Genomic DNA, 17,383 nt, shown 5'->3' with positions numbered 1-17,383 from the left:
AAAACATCGTTTCTCCAGTCTCGTTGTAAACTTTTATTAATGTATAAGTACATAGGTATATATAACTAAATAACAAACGGCATTTCACTAAATGATTCATAATGTATGTATAGGGATATGGGGCACGATAAAGTGGGTTTATAAACTACGGTATGATTCGAACTGTTTTTGTTCGTCAGCAGTAACTGTTGAAATCCATAAGGTCTGGCTGTGTTATTTCCCTATACCAAGGATCATCCAGCTCCCAAAGGTCGGGATGTAGGTTTTCGCGTCCCGCCGGTGGAATGTAGGGATCAGCATAATCGCAAGGCATGGGATATCTAGCAGGATCGAAGAACCTCTGGAGCTCTTCAGGGCCAATTGCATCCGGTACGGCGGCGATATTTTTTCGTGGAATGGGGGGCATCGATGCTTTTATTCTCGAAGCGCACGGTATGATCACCCCATCTTCATCCTCCTCAAAGGATATGTCCCCCTCCATAATTTCCTGTTCCATGGGAACGTCAGACCTCAATCCTCCCTCGCAAGCTGCTACCTTTGCGAACTCGCGATCGATTCGCATCTGATTCTCTCGTTCCGCCTGGGCTGCGCTCTGCCGTTGGTGAAACTCCCGGGCAGCCATCACAGTTGGATGCGCACGCCCGTATTCCACTTGAAAGATATCGTCCGACGGGTCCGGTAGCTGATAAAGGGTACGCTGATCCGAGCAGGGAGACTGTGAATGCTGGTGTAAGTTTACCACATTGCCTCCAACATTGGCCACAGCGAGTACAAAATCTCTTCTCGCGTGTTGTAGCTCGCAAAGTCTACTGTTAATAGTTACCGATTCTAGAGCATCTTGCTCGAGCAGACTTTCGCTAAGAAGTTGCAATGATCGATTTGCACTGTCGTCGTGTGGCAGAGCAACGATCGTCGTTCTACATTGACTCACAGCACCGGGAGGTATTACAATATTTTGTACAGGCCCTTCTCCGACAGGCTCTGCCTGAAGAACATCGGCATTCATAGACTGGGCAAGCTCGCAGGTTTTTGCCGTGATGGGTTGTTCTTCCGCTATGCCACTAATTCCTCCCGACCTTCTGCCTCTCCTCATGGAGGAATGTGCCTGAGGAAGAGGCATCGCACCTCGCCTTGGACCCTGCGCACACGGACCAGGTGCGGTAGAAGATCCAGTCTCGCCGCAAGCGTTGCCTTTTCGACCTCTCAATCGCGAACCAGCAGATGCCTGCTGGAGCGAACCTGGCGTAGCTCTTTGCCTAGGCTGCCGACATTGCCTGGGGTCACCGCCTGTCGGAGCTCGTTGAGTTCTTTGAAAGTTCGCTTCGTTTCTTTGATTAGCGAGATTCTTTGTGAATTCTTCCGCATGTTTCATGCGCGCTAACATGGCCTTTGTCATAGCAGGTTTCGTCATATTAATCCTTCGGGGTTCCGCTGGGGGGGGGCCTCTCGTAAATTTCGGGACACGTGCCTTCCGCGGAACATCGCAGGGCCCACCGACTCGAATATTTTTAGCCGCTTCCTTCGCCTCTTGCTCCTTTACAAAAGCCGCGGATTTTGCCTGCCGCAATTGCGCCGCTCTCGTCAAACCGGGATTTCTAATACCGCGCGATGGACCTGCACATTGACCCCCGCGAGCAGGTGCCCTACCTGAGGGTATTCTTCCAGCCATCTCCTTGTATTTGATTTTTGATTTTTCATACAGGGGAAATTTCGCGGGCTGATGAACGGGCGACTGTGGACGATGGGGTGAAGACTTAGGCCGTGTGTTTCATGTCTGTGCACTCTGAAAATTATAGGAATTCGTGTGATAGCCAAAGCGAAATTCGAGTAATTCTCGCATACGTGTTAAATTGAATACTTACGTGAATTTTGATTAATTTTATTTGCCGAGAAAATTATATTTTTTTTGTCAAATGTACGTCGCCTACATCGCTTGTTTTACAGAAATTGTTGAATGTATTTTGTTGGAAACATATGAAGTTAAAATAACATTCATGGAGACGATATTTACCAACTAACTTCTTAGCGGTATAATATGTCAAGGTGATAAAGACAAGTTTTCGCAAATACTACGATATACTTATATTTAGTTCACTCAGTACATCGCATTGGCTACTCAGACAAATGCCAAGCATTGTTATATTCTTTGGTGGTCTGAAAAGTGACTGCCAAACCCCAAATACTGGTTGTATTTTACCACCTAATTCCATTTTTCAGTCAAAATTAACAAGGAAATGTAATCCAAGCATCGGCTCAGACTTCACAGAGATACCTCAACCCGGCTCTTATGATGAAAATATCAAATCCACGGTCTTCCAAAACGGAAACAACTCTACATGACCACTCAGACCGATCGGTACTTAAAAAAATGATGCATTTTTAAATTATGAAATTAAACGAACCTAACGCATAACTCAGGCGTTTGCAAGGGCATGAATAATGCCTGATCCGAGAGCTTCTCATTCAAGTTTCAAAGATCAGCCACTCCACACATCCAGTAAACTTTCTACCAAAGATAGAAACGGTCAGGCATCTGATCCGAATTCGAGTTCCCCAGGAAAGAAATTAAGCGCGGAGGGAGCTCTCTTGAAGGATAAACATCCGGAACTATTCTTCATCGAACCTCGTCCCGGTAGATTTGTTCGAAACCTTACCTCTCCTCATCAGGATCCCTCAAAAACAGACGTCAAAGATACTTCGATTAATAAGGTAAATCTCATTTTTTATCCGGCAGGTGAAATTTTTTTACATACATTAGAGCAAGTTGATGTTCTACTAAAATTCAACCATGAATATACAATTTTAGAGCAAAAAACCGACGGTGTTGGGCGCAACGGCTACACCTGTATCTATCAACGATGTTTTAGCAACACAAATTTCATGTTCGCCATTAAACAGACTTTCAAAAGAAGAGGAAAGGAATAACACGGTATCAATTTGTGAAAAAGTTACCAGTAGTTATCAGAGGAATGCGAATTTTTTGAATGTAATTTCCAGGTTCGCATGTGCAGCATCGCTATCAGCACTGTGATTATGCTTGCTCGACACACTTACAAAGACATAACGCTGGAGCACGTGAAACATACGGAAACATATTTTAGAGCACTAAAACAGGAAAATGGATACCCACAAAATATAGGACAGCTGATGCAGGTTCTTGCTAATCTTAAACGATCAGGTACCATCGTTACTCCGCCTCCGGATGAAGAGGACTCTGACAATGGAGATGACGACGAAGATATACAAATATCGGACATAATTGACTGACGCCAGGACAATCCCTTGAATACCACCGATTGTAAGGAGGGAAATCCAACCGCTGTGTTAAATGAAATCAATGAGAAAAAAAGTACATACACTTCATTTCATACATTTCGAATAACAGATAGATGTACGTGATGTTTGATTGAACTTACAATGAGAAGTAACAGATGTGTTTCACTGAAAAGCGATAACCAGATCATTTCCACAGATCGATTGATTTAGTACCAGATTCGGATTCCTGAGCAAAAAATACACAAGAATAGATCAAAACACTGCGTGTATATAAATTTTAATATTTGACCCTAAAATCGGCAAATCTAAAAGGGTACATCTTGGATTTTTTCGTTTTTTGGGCCAAGAATCATACTTTTTCTTGGTTTGGTTTTAACGTATTTTTTTTATATTTTGATATCCGAAACATGAATATCACCACCAAATTAAGTCGCTAATAACATTGAGATATCTCAATTTTTCCGCTTCGTAAAGCGAAAAGTTGGCGATAACTTGATCATTTTCATAGATGAATCAATTCAATAGGCAAATTCAGATTTTCGAGATCACGCTACTTAAAAATATCTTTAAAAAAGCAAAGTCGATTTTTCACCCTTAATTGGAATATTAATATCAAAGGCTACTGACCGACAACAAATAAAATAAAAGTAACGCCACAATGAAATGTGGTGCGCGATCGTGTCATGCTAGTCTGTAGAAAACTTGAGATTCAACAACATGTGCTATAAATTTGGCAATAAATTCTGTTTGGGCCTAGATTCATGTTGCTGAAATTTTTTTGTTTTTCCCAATGCCATAGGTTGACATTTAGGAATGTGGAAAATTGTAGTATTAATTCAAATATGAGCGCAATATCGGAGTAAATTTATAGTACAACCAAACCATGAGTCAGGCTGGAGGGTCTAAGGGTGGGCTGAACGATGCTTTGGAAAGAACAGCAAGATCCAATTCAGGTCTCAATGAAAGCAAGTGAGAGATTTTACCTGGATTGTAAAGCTTCTTGTTTACTCAAAATCCATTGTACAAACGATTTTTGCCAGTCTCAGAAAATCAGGCAAAGAGAGAAATAAGGAGATCGTCGACATCGAGCCGTTGGTATATTCTTTCCGTGTTCCAAGCAATCCTTTGCCAGGTTCTGTGATGAATGCTCTTTTACCTCCATGTTGGTTGTACCACGATCATGCATTTGGTGTTATTTGGATGCTGTTCCACCAAAAAAAACAATACTTGGGTAAAAACCTAAATCAACACTTAAAATTTACTCAGTTGATACAAAAATGATAATTCTATTGACCAGGTATAGCACAGCTTCACTGGTGCCTGAGATTTTTATTAGACTTGAAGAATTCGGAAGGTGAATATACCGGCGATGTTAATATTTGCATACAAGCGGTTCAAGATGATCTGATAGAACAGTATGCCAAATTAGGAACAGCTTTAGAAAATCAAGAGTCAGATGCCTCGAAGAGTAAAAAGGAAAGTAGCCAACCCACAACTAATGATGAAATCAGCGTAGGTTCAAGTAAAAAGGAAAAGGAAGGGAATGTGCGCTGGCAAAAAAATATCATAGAAATTGATCAAAATTATTGAACTTTTTTGCTTACCTATTTACAACCCTAGGAAGCTTCATCAACTCCGCTCCATACACGCCAAAGTAAATTGAGCGAGTTGAGTGCTTGTTCATCCATCAATGAAAGTACCTATAATGACGCGCAGAGTCTCACTTACAACCAAATGATTTCTCGAGGACCGGCACCATACACTGAACAGACGCCTGTAGAACAGATCTATAGAGCCGAAGCACCCGTGAACATGCCTACATCTACGCCGGACATTGCAGCCATATTGACATCCGATACTTCGCCACCAGGTTCCAAAAAATATTTCTGTCATTGCTGTGGACTGTAAAGAATGAGAAGGTAGTGAATGATAATTTTTAGATATTCCATTGACTGAAATGGGTACAGAGGAACTAGTGAGTTTTCTGAACTGCTCCAGAGTGGAACATGTGAAAAACATAAAAAAAGAAATAGAGCAACTACATGAATTGGAGAAGTGAGAAAAATGATTTGCATGTCAACTAATTACAATATGCGAGCCTAATATTTGAGTTTCGGCATTCATTTTTCAGAATCATGGAGGGAGTTGACAAAGAGGGATTTGCAGCGTATGTTACAGACGACTTCGCTAGACGCCTTGACAAGCTAGATGGGCCAGAACTCGTAAGGGAGGCTGAAACTATTTTGAAATGAGGAAAATCGTCGGCGAAAACGACAACAACCTATCTTTGTGCAGTGGAATCAGCGTCTGCAAAATTTTTCATCCGTAAATCAAAGTCACGATTCATCACCCATCAGACTGTGTCAAGATCCTCCAGAATTTAACTCAGTTTTAATAAAGAATATACAACATGTGACTGGTATTATACCTTTTCAAAGTGAGATCTGTGCACGTTGTTCATCGATTTCCCTGCCACAATATCTTCAGTCAACGCTTGTATCACCGGCCCAAATCTTTGCACCGGCCAACGAAAATTGCGCCAAATCTGAAAACAGGGTCAGTTTTCCATAATGTCCGGTAGAGTACCGTTGTGTTCCCGTTCCGATTCGTAATGTGCTGTTTATGTTTATCAGCTGATCAAATATGTCTGTAAAAAAAATGGTGGACGATGTTATGACTTATGAGTGACATGTTATCAAGGATATTATGTTGAGCTCAAAGCGCATCTAAGATGTTGAGCACTAACGGGTAGCGGACTTCCTTGTGAACTCTTGCGATTATTATCGACATGCCGACCAGAGCTGAGGGACAGCACAGTTGGACCGATGATCTACCCGTCTGCAAACAGTCTGGTATACCTGCTGTATATCTACTATGAACATAAATTGTCAACATAGCTCGATAGTAATAGAGCGATTCGTCTAAACTCTAGGCGCAGGATTTTCAACAAACCAAATATATAGGGAGGATGGCGAACGGCAGGAGGACCACCCGTTTGAGGACCGCAGTTTTCACTGGCGTTACGATGATTCAACATTTTTGTACGGAGTGTTCGATGGGCACGAAGGTACCAAGGCAGCAACATTCGCCTTGCAGCGTATGGCAGCTGAAATTCTATTAGGACAGCTCAATGGCAAAACGACAGACGAGGAAGTTAAAGAAGTACTCAGGTGAAATCCTGCTTAGCTTGGACAACAGGTGAAAGACTACCATTAACTCAGAATTTTTTTCTTTGTTTAGGCAAGCTTTTATCACAGTGGAACGAGGGTATCTGGATACTATCGGGGACATTTTAGCAGAGCGTGCTAGTCTTCAATTTGATATACCTGACGGATTAAATTCCTACGAAACATATCAGAAATTCCCAGATCTAGTACGTCCGACTTTCTACTTAGATGTCTCGAACGCATAACGTGTGAAGATAATGAACGCATGCCTTCAATTCCTAAATCATATTTCTTTATCCCAGATTGATAAGCTGAATTCACTCAACTGTGAATTGTCAGCTGGAACTAGTGCCGTAGTAGCTTTAGTACACAGCGGCCGATTGTATGTTGCAAATGTCGGAGACAGTCGAGCATTACTCTGTAGGACAGACAGCAACCAGGTCCTTAGAGTGGTTCAATTAAGTGTTGATCATGATCTGCGAAATGAAGATGAATTACTGCGACTCTCCCAGCTCGGTATAGACATCGATTCAGTCAAACAAGGTATTCGCATCAATGCTACATAAGAAGTACGAAATACAGTAAAGTATGGAAATTCTTTCTTTAGGATCACATTTAGGGAACCAAGAGAATACCAGGTGTCTGGGTAATTACCTGGTCAAAGGTGGCTATAGAGAATTTGAAGAATTGTCATCTGCAAGTGCAGAACCCATCATTGCAGTTCCGGAAATCCACGGTGGCATTGAAATCGATGAGTCATGCAGGTTTTTGCTTCTCATGTCGAGAGGACTTTACAAATCTCTGGAGGAAGCTACCGGGACTGACCAGGTCAACAAAGAACTGGCGCAGATGGCTGTAGAGCAAGTACGCCGTCCATTAGCTCAACCTTGGGTCATCTACTGAAGTTCAAATTATTTAGTTTTTATCTTTCAGTTCAGGGTGCAATCTACTTTGCCAGGAGTGGCGCAAGCAGTGGTAGATAAAGTAGTCAGAATACACCACGACGTCAATATGAGTAACTCGCATAATACATTATCTACAGGAAAACGTGACGACATTACTTTGTTGGTCAGAAATTTCAATTTCCCACTTCCCCATGCATTGAAAAGTCCGGTAAATCTATCAGTGAGATTTAATCCTGTGGTGCAAACTGTCCCTGTGCCAATGCTCATGGACAATGACTATTATTCCAGCCAGGGAACTAACGCGACGGAACAAAACTGTGATACTTCAACCACAGAGACATCAACTACCTCAGATATCTATCCTCCGGGAGGTACGCCGGTTAACAGAGATGCGAAAATCAAACCGTATGTTGATTTTTCAGAGTATTTCAAAAATGTTGAAAAACGACGAGAAGAGGGTACTTTGCCGGAAGGCATAGACTTCTGATTTGTAGGAAAATTCTCCTGTAATTCAATATTGTATGCCTGAATGAGGTACTCGCTAATATTGAAATTGAAATGAATCGCTGTAGAATATTGATGACACAAATAAAGTAAAGAATGATAAACTGCTCATCGAATACACAATTCTTGCATTAATTCTGTTGGCTTCTCTCACAGCATTGCCATGGAAAAGTACGATACATCCGTTAGACTAAAAGGCCAAATTGCTGTCGGTAGATGTTTATTATCTGTGCAAAATGATTACACATCAACATTTATTTTGTTCCATGTATAAAGTGTTTCCCAACATTTTCACTTTGATAACTGCAACAGCAACCCTGAAAAATAAGATCAAGCTAGTGTGGTTGAAACACCACTGCTTAATTTCAGGATAATCGATCGTCCGATACCACTCCGCGAGGAATCAGATATTTCTGGGTATTACCAGAAGATGGGGCGAATTGAGACAAATGCATGGCAATCACGGGCACTCAGTCGGGATCGAACAGCTCACTTAGCTGATTTAAAATTCTCGAGTGAAATCACTCGGGCCCTAAATAATAAGGTATACTATCAAGATCTAAATGATAATAGTGAGCGATTGTTTGAAAAAATATGATCGTTAGTTGCCGCATCTTAGTGTGGCGAACGAAGCTCAGTGTAAAAGGAACGAATATCATATTAATTTATAGACTGGAGTGACAAAAGTGCACCGCTGCTTATGGGCACGGCATGCACTTTAAACGTTCGAACGCTGATTTTTCTAAAGACTCTCTGTGGTCGGGATGAGCGATGTTGATCAAAGCATGCGCCCGCTGCCGCAAAGTCTTCCCGAATAGACTGGCGATTCCTTGCTCGGTTACCACGTAACGAACGTGTGCTCTAGACGTTACAACACCAGCACCTAGAATGTATAATGTTCAATAATCGATGACTAATATTTCACAAAAATAGACCCATTAAATTATCAGAATTCTCTCGTTAATTGACTTACCTAGTTTGAGTACAGGCTGAATTTTACTGACTCCTTTATTTGTGACCGATGGTAAAGCAATGATGGCTTTGCCATGGCCATCTTTGCCCATTGCAGCTCCACGAATAAAATCGACTTGTCCTCCGAAGCCGGAATACATCCTGGTCCCGATACTGTCCGAGCATATTTGCCCGGTAATATCAACCTCGATGCAAGAATTGATAGCGGTCATTCTGGGCTGAAGCGATATTATGTGAGGATCGTTTACATAATCGACCACCAACATTTCTGCAGGAACAATTCAGAACTTTGACCGACTGTACTCGATTATATAAAAAAAAGTTACTCACTGACGTAGTATTTTGCATAATATATTCCAACTCACCAATGAATGGATTATTATGCATGAAATCATAAAGTTTTTTAGTGCCAACACAGAAGGATCCGACAATACGACCCTGGTGTCTTGTTTTTTTGTTGTTTGTAATACATCCCTTGTTGACTAGATCGACTACACCGTCACTGAACATTTCGCTGTGCACTCCTAGGTCTTTATGACCCCCAAGAGCTGAGAGAACAGCGTCAGGAATACTACCTATACCCATTTGCAGTGTGGCTCCATCCGCAACAAGATTATCCGCAATCAGCTGACCGATTTGAGACTCTACTTTGGTTGGTGGTTTGCCTCCATGCACAGGCAACTCCACGTTGTGTTCAACTGCATAGTCAAAGTGGCTTTGGTGGATAAGAGCATCGCCAAAAGTCCGTGGCATGTGCGTGTTTACTTGCGCTGTAACAATTGATTGAACGGAATACTAAATATTGATACAAATTTGATATTTGTCATTGATGGCAATAGTTGAAATAATTTCTTGAGATATGCAACCTACCGATAATGATTTCAGCATTAACCAAAGCTGATCGTACGGAATCTACACTTGTACCAAGAGAGCAATAACCACGAATATCGGGGGCACTGACTTGAATAAGAGCGACTCGTGGCTGCAAAATTTTCTCCTTAAAAAGCTTTGGGATTTCATGAAGGAAGATGGGAATGCTGTCAGCTCTACCCTCGTTGACAGCTGCGCGAACATTTCCTCCCATAAAAACACTCATGGATCTGAAATGTTCTGTGAAATGGAAATTAGATTAAATTAGCTTGACTGAAATGAAGAAATGAAGAAGTTCACAGTTTCATTTTATTAATATTCACTATTTTACAAACTTGCAACTTCTGGTTTAGCAAAGGGTGCTTCGCCCTCGAGATGCATGTGAACTATCTTGACATTTTCCAGGTTTTGACTGACTCCATAATCCGTTAGAGCCCTCAATAGCTCCAATGGCGTTGCTGCTGCACCCTGAGCAAACACAAGGTCATCTGAAAATTAGAAGATAAGAGTTATTTCAAGTATGGAATAACAATCACAAGCTTCTAGTATTTCATTCAATTCTATTCAGGGTACTGTTCAAGTAGACCTGCTGAACCTTGTATAAATTCATTATCTAATCATTATTCCTCATGACATAACGACGTTGATAACAGTCAATATTTAATGTTAATGTAGCACCTATGAAACTGGTACTCTAATACATAGCGACACCCAGCACTTTTTTCTAGGAAATTATTCACCAGTTTTCAGCTGCAAAAACAAACCCGTTCACGAGAGCAATGTCTGAAATAACATTACATGTATTACAATTCACAGTAGTCCACCAAATTTTGTTCTTGATGATTAATGATTAGTTTACATCATATTTGTATCATATTTTATTATTTATATTTGTGTTTGTGCATTGGAGTCTAATCTAATGATAATTTCTGTAAAGAATATTTCTTCTTGAGATCGAGTACTATCAATCGTATAAATTCATATTTGATCTCCAGTTGTACATATGCAAGACTTGTTATCACCACCGTGTTGTTTCAAAGTCCCGTTTAAACAGACATAGAAAAGTTTCTTGGTGTATTCAAAACAACATTGCACAGAAAGCTTATAATATAGGTTGAATGAAATATCTAGACCAAAATGCATTCAATCAGAATAACCTTAGTTATGCTAAATACATAATAAATTCCAACGTTCTTCATCCAGCCTGGTAGTTGGCAATTATGGTCGATGGTTATGGATTTCTAACACTCGATCAGTCATATACGCACTGGGGTAAAGCTAGCCACGCCAACTACGACCTCCGGACTCCATAATTGAATCAATCAGTTACAATTTATATTTATCATCAACGTCTACCTTTTCAATATAAGTGCAAGAGTTATTTCACTGCTTATTATTCCAAATGAATAAAAAGTTAACAAGTATGAAACGAGAAAAAAGCAAATTCATGCATTATTCAAATACTGCACATAAAATAAAATGGAATATACTGATATACATATAAAATAGCTTGCAGCGTTCGCTATAAAGCATCTCAAGGTATACAATACCAAACTCGAATACTTTCACTACTTCTAAAGAACTATCCAGGTTTATTATCGTCTACTTTGAGGTATTCCTAAAAATATTTTGCCACATTGCACTTAGACCTCATCATAGTAACTGATTGCAAAACATAATGCTACCAGAGGTTTTAACAGGAATTTGGAAATCATAACAGGCAGGGATAATGATTCGCCAGAGTTATTTTCATGCTAAATATTCCCTGTAATCAATTTTTTTTGGATCAACGCCATTTAGTTGGCACATCATGGTCGAGCCCCTGCTATGTTGATATAGCTACGTATCTATGTGATGGTACATAACTGATAAGTAATACAACTACAATGTGACAACGCTATTTGCATTGACCTCCTATCCGAGTACAGAATTAGTTAGACTAACAACAAGTAGTCTAGTATTTTTGATACTTCGAAATAGTTCACTGCGTTGACAAAGTTAAACTGTCTTTTTTCTTTACAGTTATTTTATCGTCAATGATTGGTTAATGTCATCTGTTTCTTCTTTCCTCTTTAGAGGCGCTCTATTTTTGATTGACCAAATTATCGACGAGTCTTATAACGGAGATAACGATTATTGATTTGACGTCTGACATGCATCTGGTCTCGCATAACAATTACGATAACAACAATTGTCAATCGTGTATCACGAAGAATTCGTGGAATATTTTCATTTGCAACTCTCACACCAGGAAGAAGAAATCCGATGGTATTCGCTCTACGTAAACGTCATAGTTTTAGAAACAAGAATCACTTGAAAATATAGGTTCGAAATTTTGCAACCATTTAACTAGGTCAATGCCCCTCGAATTAAGTTCATTCTATAATTTATCACGACTTCGTCCGCGATTTATTGTAACGCTGCGTTATCACAAAAGAGCAAAAGAAATACTCGATGACTCGAACGATCGCAGGTTTGGAACAGAATAATGTTCCAGTCGACAGAACTGATGGGAGATAACTATTGGCTATGTAAGTTATTACCTCGGAAATAAGAACTCTGAATAGTTATATTACCTGATCGTACGCAGGCTTTTTGGAACGCTTCATCTGCGGTTTTAGTCCAAATGGGCTGTTTGTCGGGTATTGGCATACCAGGTTCAGGTGAATAGGTGAAATAACTTTTGGAGGTGTGACATGACAACGTTGACCGAGACGCTGTCAATGTTCTTGTCAATGAGGCCACGCGTTTTAGAGCGGCTGCCATGTTAGCGCATCCAATTTTTCGAACACAGACAAGAAAAGAATAATGAATTTCCCAAACAATTACTGAAAATAAAATTACAAAAAAAAAATACCCGCACAAAATATTTGATCACGCCCGCGTCTGACACGACCGCCCGGGCCTACGATCAAGGTGTAACTGCTGCACAATCTACAGTCTGACTGACAACTTGAGTCTGACAGTGACTCGTTCGAGGAGTCGAATCATTGTCGACTATCGAACGAGACGGCGCGCGTTACTTCGAAAGTCGCAGGTAAAGTTGATGAAAAATCACGATGAAGGTTACACTGAAAACATATACAAGCTAAGAATAACAAAGTAAAAATTTGTGATGCTAAGAAACGTAACGTCAAACTGCGGATCATAGAAATAACACCGGTGTCGTTTGATCTTGCGGCAATACTTCTTATACTTGATTAGTATTGAATAAAGAATATACTAATCTTTAGTCGACGTTATTATACATATGTTTCTAAATCATCATTCTAATCTCTGCAGATAAAATTCAGTCTATCAATTCATCTTGATATTCGCATGTAATCGAGTACCGTTTCATCTATGAGATGTTAATGATCTTTTCTTCTATGACATTCATAGAAATCGCATCCCGATAATGCAAGTATGGATATTAAAGTCGAGAGCGAGAAGTAAACATCTGGCAGAGGCTTAGAAAAATGATGCAATAGATGGAACCTTTTTTATATCAAATGGATCAATTTATTCGCAGAATCGCTCAAAAATTTTATTTTTCGACAATTCGGTCACAGTGTCTATTTTGATCAGCGTCGTCTAGTGGTCACATGATCGCACGTGCCGACTGTAGTTGCCGCAGTGGTAGACGGGAAGCTGATTTCTGCTGTTCAGGCTGACGACGAGTTCCAGAGTGAACCTTGAAAACCCGTAACGATGTCGTACCCAAATACTCTTGGGGCTCGCCAAGCCCTTCAGGAACACGTTTTGGCAGTTTCCAGGGACTTCATTTCCCAACCACGACTTAGTAAGTACCACGAATAAAAATAAGGTCTAAAATTTGACGAGAAGATTCGGTACAACGGTGGAACAGACTGCTAAAAGAGAAGTGGGCGTAGTACATTAGAGAATCAATCGATCTGTGCCGTACGCGAGTCAGCTGATTGGAAAGGTTTTCGGGTATAATTTTCCGTATTTGTTATCATTAAAGAATTAGTCTTCGATATATTTCTCGGGAGGACTGTGTTGGAAACTTAATATTCGATTTAAACAGAGAACTCCACATTTTCTTAATCACGAGAATTTAGAACACACTTTACGAACGTCATGTGACTGCAGACGACGATCTTGATCGATCTTCAATTTTATACTATATATTTATCGGAAATTGCTTGAACAGATTATCAAACATTCGTACTGGTTGGTAAAATTTTGCAATATATCATGGAATGGATCTTCGGCAATAGTTGAATGAAAATTATTCAATTTTTACTTCTAATACACAATTATTTTTAAGCGTCATATCAAGCAGACCGAAATATGGAGATTGTACGGCTCCGGACTCGATAAATTTACGCAAAGTACGGTTCATCGATCGTCGAATAGCATGGGATACAGTCGCCAATAGCAATTGGGAAATGATATTTCCGTTGAACAAATACTGGAAAAACGACCGAGATTAAGTGGGCGTAACCCTGCAGTGGCGTATATGACTTTAGACACGCTCACGTGATGCATTTTGTTTAGAAGTTAACTTGTATTAGATCTATACATTGATGTAACATGGATTCAAAAACGGAGTATCCAATAATATTTCGGGAACTTAGCGATTTAATGCTGCATAATCTTATTTTGATTAAAAATTTCACTGTTCATTTTTACAGCTTACAAAACAGTGTCTGGTGTAAACGGTCCATTGGTTATTTTGGACGAGGTGAAATTCCCAAAGTTTGCTGAAATTGTGCAATTGAAGCTTGCCGATGGCTCAGTCCGTTCAGGTCAGGTGCTCGAGGTCTCAGGTTCAAAGGCGGTTGTTCAGGTGTTCGAAGGTACCTCTGGAATTGATGCAAAACATACGCTCTGCGAATTCACTGGAGACATTCTTCGTACTCCCGTTTCGGAGGATATGTTGGGGCGTGTCTTCAATGGTTCTGGAAAACCCATTGACAAAGGACCTCCCATCCTAGCTGAGGATTATCTCGATATTCAGGGACAACCCATCAATCCTTGGTCCCGTATTTATCCCGAGGAAATGATCCAGACCGGTATCTCTGCCATTGACGTAATGAACTCCATTGCCCGTGGCCAAAAAATTCCTATCTTTTCGGCTGCTGGTCTCCCGCATAATGAAGTAAGTACTAGAAATTAATTAGATTGTGACATTTGTCAATATCTGCAACAAAAAATATTTTGTTACGTCATCGGTTTTCCCTCCATTTTTTCAACAGATTGCTGCGCAAATTTGTCGGCAAGCTGGTCTGGTCAAATTGCCTGGAAAAGATGTCCTTGATTCCCACGAGGACAACTTTGCCATAGTTTTTGCAGCTATGGGTGTTAACATGGAAACTGCTCGTTTCTTCAAGCAAGACTTTGAAGAAAATGGTTCTATGGAGAATGTGTGCTTGTTCTTGAACTTGGCCAATGACCCGACAATTGAACGTATCATCACTCCTCGCCTTGCCCTAACAGCTGCTGAATTCTTGGCTTATCAATGCGAGAAACACGTACTGGTTATTCTTACTGACATGTCGTCCTACGCCGAGGCTCTCCGTGAAGTATCTGCCGCTCGTGAGGAAGTACCTGGACGTCGTGGTTTCCCAGGTTACATGTACACGGATTTAGCCACCATTTACGAACGTGCTGGACGTGTAGAGGGTCGTAACGGATCCATTACTCAAATTCCAATTCTTACTATGCCCAACGACGACATTACCCATCCTATTCCCGATTTAACCGGTTACATTACCGAGGGACAGATCTACGTAGATCGTCAACTTCACAACAGACAAATCTACCCGCCGGTGAACGTACTTCCGTCTTTATCTCGTCTTATGAAATCTGCCATTGGCGAAGGCATGACCAGAAAGGATCACTCCGACGTTTCCAACCAGCTGGTGAGTATTCTGTATTACTGGGATCATTTCTACAACAACTTTTGGCAGAGTGCAGACTACTTACGGTTCTTTCTTTTCTGTTAGTATGCTTGCTATGCCATTGGTAAAGATGTGCAGGCAATGAAGGCTGTCGTAGGAGAAGAAGCTTTGACCCCTGACGATCTTCTCTACCTCGAGTTCCTGACCAAATTTGAGAAGAACTTCATCTCGCAGGGCAGTTACGAGAACCGCACGGTATTTGAATCCCTCGATATCGGGTGGCAACTGCTCCGTATCTTCCCCAAGGAAATGTTGAAACGTATTCCAGCATCTACTTTAGCCGAATTCTACCCAAGAGATTCTCGTCATTAGACATCGTGTAGGTTCCTAAAATCTGAGCTAGTAACATCTTCACAGCCAATCCTTATCGTACGTACAAACATCAAAAGAAATTCGTTGTCATGAACAAAATGCATCACGAGAAGCTATCGGCCAGAGCGTGACAAGGTCTGTGTTATATCATGTAAAATACCAAAATATCTTTTGAGATCTTAATATCTTCGCGTTCACTCGAATGTTGATGATGACGTTTCCGATATAACTATTGTAGTATGAAGTTTTTGAATATCGTGTGTCTTTAAAAATGTGAGCAATTACAAAAGTAGTCCGCCTACACGAAAAAAAGATTGACAAAAAAATACGAAAAAAAAGGGACAAAATTCAAAAATGCAATTAACGAAAATAGAACCGATATAATACACACAATCCAGTAATACGCGAAATAAGACAATATTGTAAATGTTTTCTTCTGTCATAATATTAAATATACATACTATATTATTAATAAATTTAGGGTTTTAGATAAATCGTACATATTTCATGTAGCTGTAGGTATTAACTATTAGTACGTAAATATGAAAAATTGATATCGGCCATCTATGCTTTTGAATAAGTCTCAGAGTGATTTTAAAAGACACCAGAGACAAAGCTACTGAATCGAGGATTACAGAGAAATCACTGCGGCTAACACCAAGGCCAGAAATGTTTATCGTCCGATAAAAAAAATGCTGCGCACAAGATCCTGGCTTCTATGTATTCCTCTTACGATGAGAGAAAGTCCATCTTTATTACAAGTAAATGTTACGATGATCAAGGTTTCGAAATGAGCTCATGGTACGAGGTAATCTACAAAGGTTCATGTAAATTGTAATATATTATTCGCAGTATTGTAAAAATGTTAGCTAATCCAGTCCACTTGAATTAATTTAAACCCAAGGGTTCATATGGCGTAAATCATTCGAGGCACAAATTTAATTACATTCCAAACATAAGAACTTTGAAAAGAGAAAAATTATTTATGGCAAATTATTTCCTAAATTCTTAACCCTGCAGAATGTTATTGTTGTTACAACTTTGAGATGCTTCAGATGAAACGCTAAAATTAATTTCCTTACACATATATTATACGAAATGGAAATACATTTTCTATCGATTCATGAAAATCATGTAGTTTACTTGTAAGGGAAAGTAAAAACAATAAAATAATCGATGAGTTGAACACGAACATATGAATCACTTAAACTAGTTTCTACGAAATTTAATCACTTGGAAGATTCTAATTAACTTTGGATTGTCAGAAACAAATAAAATACACTGTTTTGCTGTTAAACAAATAAAACCATTTTCTTAATTTTAATCGTAAGTCTGAGTCCCGCCTTAGTTTAATTGCAACTATGCAGTTTCTACATTCCATATTAGGTGGCGCTATCGATCTTATTTCAATTGATTCTACATTCTACTTTTTTTGGCAAGGACTCGCATCACGCTCTCATCTCATCTTTCA

At 39.9% G+C, this 17,383-nt stretch overlaps 6 protein-coding genes and 1 long non-coding RNA gene across 9 annotated transcripts; 4 read left to right on the top strand and 3 right to left on the bottom strand.

Annotated features, from left to right (window-relative positions):
- Nucleotides 1-20: 20 nt before the first annotated feature.
- On the bottom strand, nt 21-2,541 carry LOC105688419. The gene is made up of 2 exons (XM_012404737.3): nt 2,403-2,541; nt 21-1,783 (listed from the first exon to the last, which is right to left on the bottom strand). Exon 2 carries the CDS (start codon nt 1,667-1,669, stop codon nt 176-178), a length of 1,494 nt encoding a protein of 497 aa, XP_012260160.2. The 5' UTR covers nt 1,670-1,783; nt 2,403-2,541; the 3' UTR covers nt 21-175.
- LOC105688423 lies at nt 2,139-3,330 on the top strand. 2 transcript variants are annotated; one of them, XM_048650326.1, is made up of 4 exons: nt 2,139-2,356; nt 2,419-2,709; nt 2,807-2,929; nt 2,998-3,330. In XM_048650326.1, the coding sequence occupies exons 2-4, from the start codon at nt 2,440-2,442 to the stop codon at nt 3,265-3,267; spliced, it is 663 nt and encodes a 220-aa protein (XP_048506283.1). In that variant the 5' UTR covers nt 2,139-2,356; nt 2,419-2,439; the 3' UTR covers nt 3,268-3,330. The 2 variants fall into 2 exon arrangements, with proteins under 2 accessions (XP_048506283.1, XP_012260166.2); XM_012404743.3 differs by having other exon boundaries at nt 2,140-2,352.
- On the bottom strand, nt 3,179-5,843 carry LOC125499935. The gene is made up of 5 exons (XR_007277014.1): nt 5,705-5,843; nt 4,881-5,178; nt 4,260-4,479; nt 3,417-3,502; nt 3,179-3,319 (listed from the first exon to the last, which is right to left on the bottom strand). It is a non-coding gene; the product is annotated as an uncharacterized LOC125499935 (long non-coding RNA).
- On the top strand, nt 3,220-6,025 carry LOC105688422. The gene is made up of 7 exons (XM_012404742.3): nt 3,220-3,349; nt 4,076-4,245; nt 4,317-4,507; nt 4,574-4,821; nt 4,897-5,146; nt 5,217-5,331; nt 5,408-6,025. The coding sequence occupies exons 2-7, from the start codon at nt 4,160-4,162 to the stop codon at nt 5,526-5,528; spliced, it is 1,011 nt and encodes a 336-aa protein (XP_012260165.2). The 5' UTR covers nt 3,220-3,349; nt 4,076-4,159; the 3' UTR covers nt 5,529-6,025.
- Nucleotides 5,922-7,961, top strand: LOC105688421 (TGF-beta-activated kinase 1 and MAP3K7-binding protein 1-like). Of its 2 annotated transcripts, XM_012404741.3 has the most exons (7): nt 5,922-6,128; nt 6,209-6,446; nt 6,517-6,649; nt 6,746-6,986; nt 7,051-7,307; nt 7,377-7,556; nt 7,637-7,783. In XM_012404741.3, exons 1-7 carry the CDS (start codon nt 6,065-6,067, stop codon nt 7,646-7,648), a joined length of 1,125 nt encoding a protein of 374 aa, XP_012260164.1. In that variant the 5' UTR covers nt 5,922-6,064; the 3' UTR covers nt 7,649-7,783. The 2 variants fall into 2 exon arrangements, with proteins under 2 accessions (XP_012260164.1, XP_012260163.1); XM_012404740.3 differs by having other exon boundaries at nt 7,377-7,961.
- A 94-nt stretch (nt 7,962-8,055) lies between these two features.
- On the bottom strand, nt 8,056-12,632 carry LOC105688420 (4-hydroxybutyrate coenzyme A transferase). Its single transcript, XM_012404739.3, has 6 exons — nt 12,271-12,632; nt 10,030-10,182; nt 9,695-9,934; nt 9,190-9,594; nt 8,826-9,092; nt 8,056-8,735 (listed from the first exon to the last, which is right to left on the bottom strand). Exons 1-6 carry the CDS (start codon nt 12,458-12,460, stop codon nt 8,551-8,553), a joined length of 1,440 nt encoding a protein of 479 aa, XP_012260162.2. The 5' UTR covers nt 12,461-12,632; the 3' UTR covers nt 8,056-8,550.
- Nucleotides 12,633-13,298: 666 nt separating this feature from the next.
- LOC105688499 (V-type proton ATPase subunit B) lies at nt 13,299-17,213 on the top strand. The gene is made up of 4 exons (XM_012404874.3): nt 13,299-13,475; nt 14,332-14,798; nt 14,896-15,561; nt 15,646-17,213. Exons 1-4 carry the CDS (start codon nt 13,385-13,387, stop codon nt 15,910-15,912), a joined length of 1,491 nt encoding a protein of 496 aa, XP_012260297.1. The 5' UTR covers nt 13,299-13,384; the 3' UTR covers nt 15,913-17,213.
- Nucleotides 17,214-17,383: the final 170 nt, after the last annotated feature.

This window comes from Athalia rosae, chromosome 2 (genome assembly GCF_917208135.1).
Source record: "Athalia rosae chromosome 2, iyAthRosa1.1, whole genome shotgun sequence".
Classification (NCBI taxonomy): Eukaryota; Metazoa; Arthropoda; class Insecta; order Hymenoptera; family Athaliidae; genus Athalia; species Athalia rosae.
This window is presented reverse-complemented; position numbering and strand designations above follow the sequence as displayed.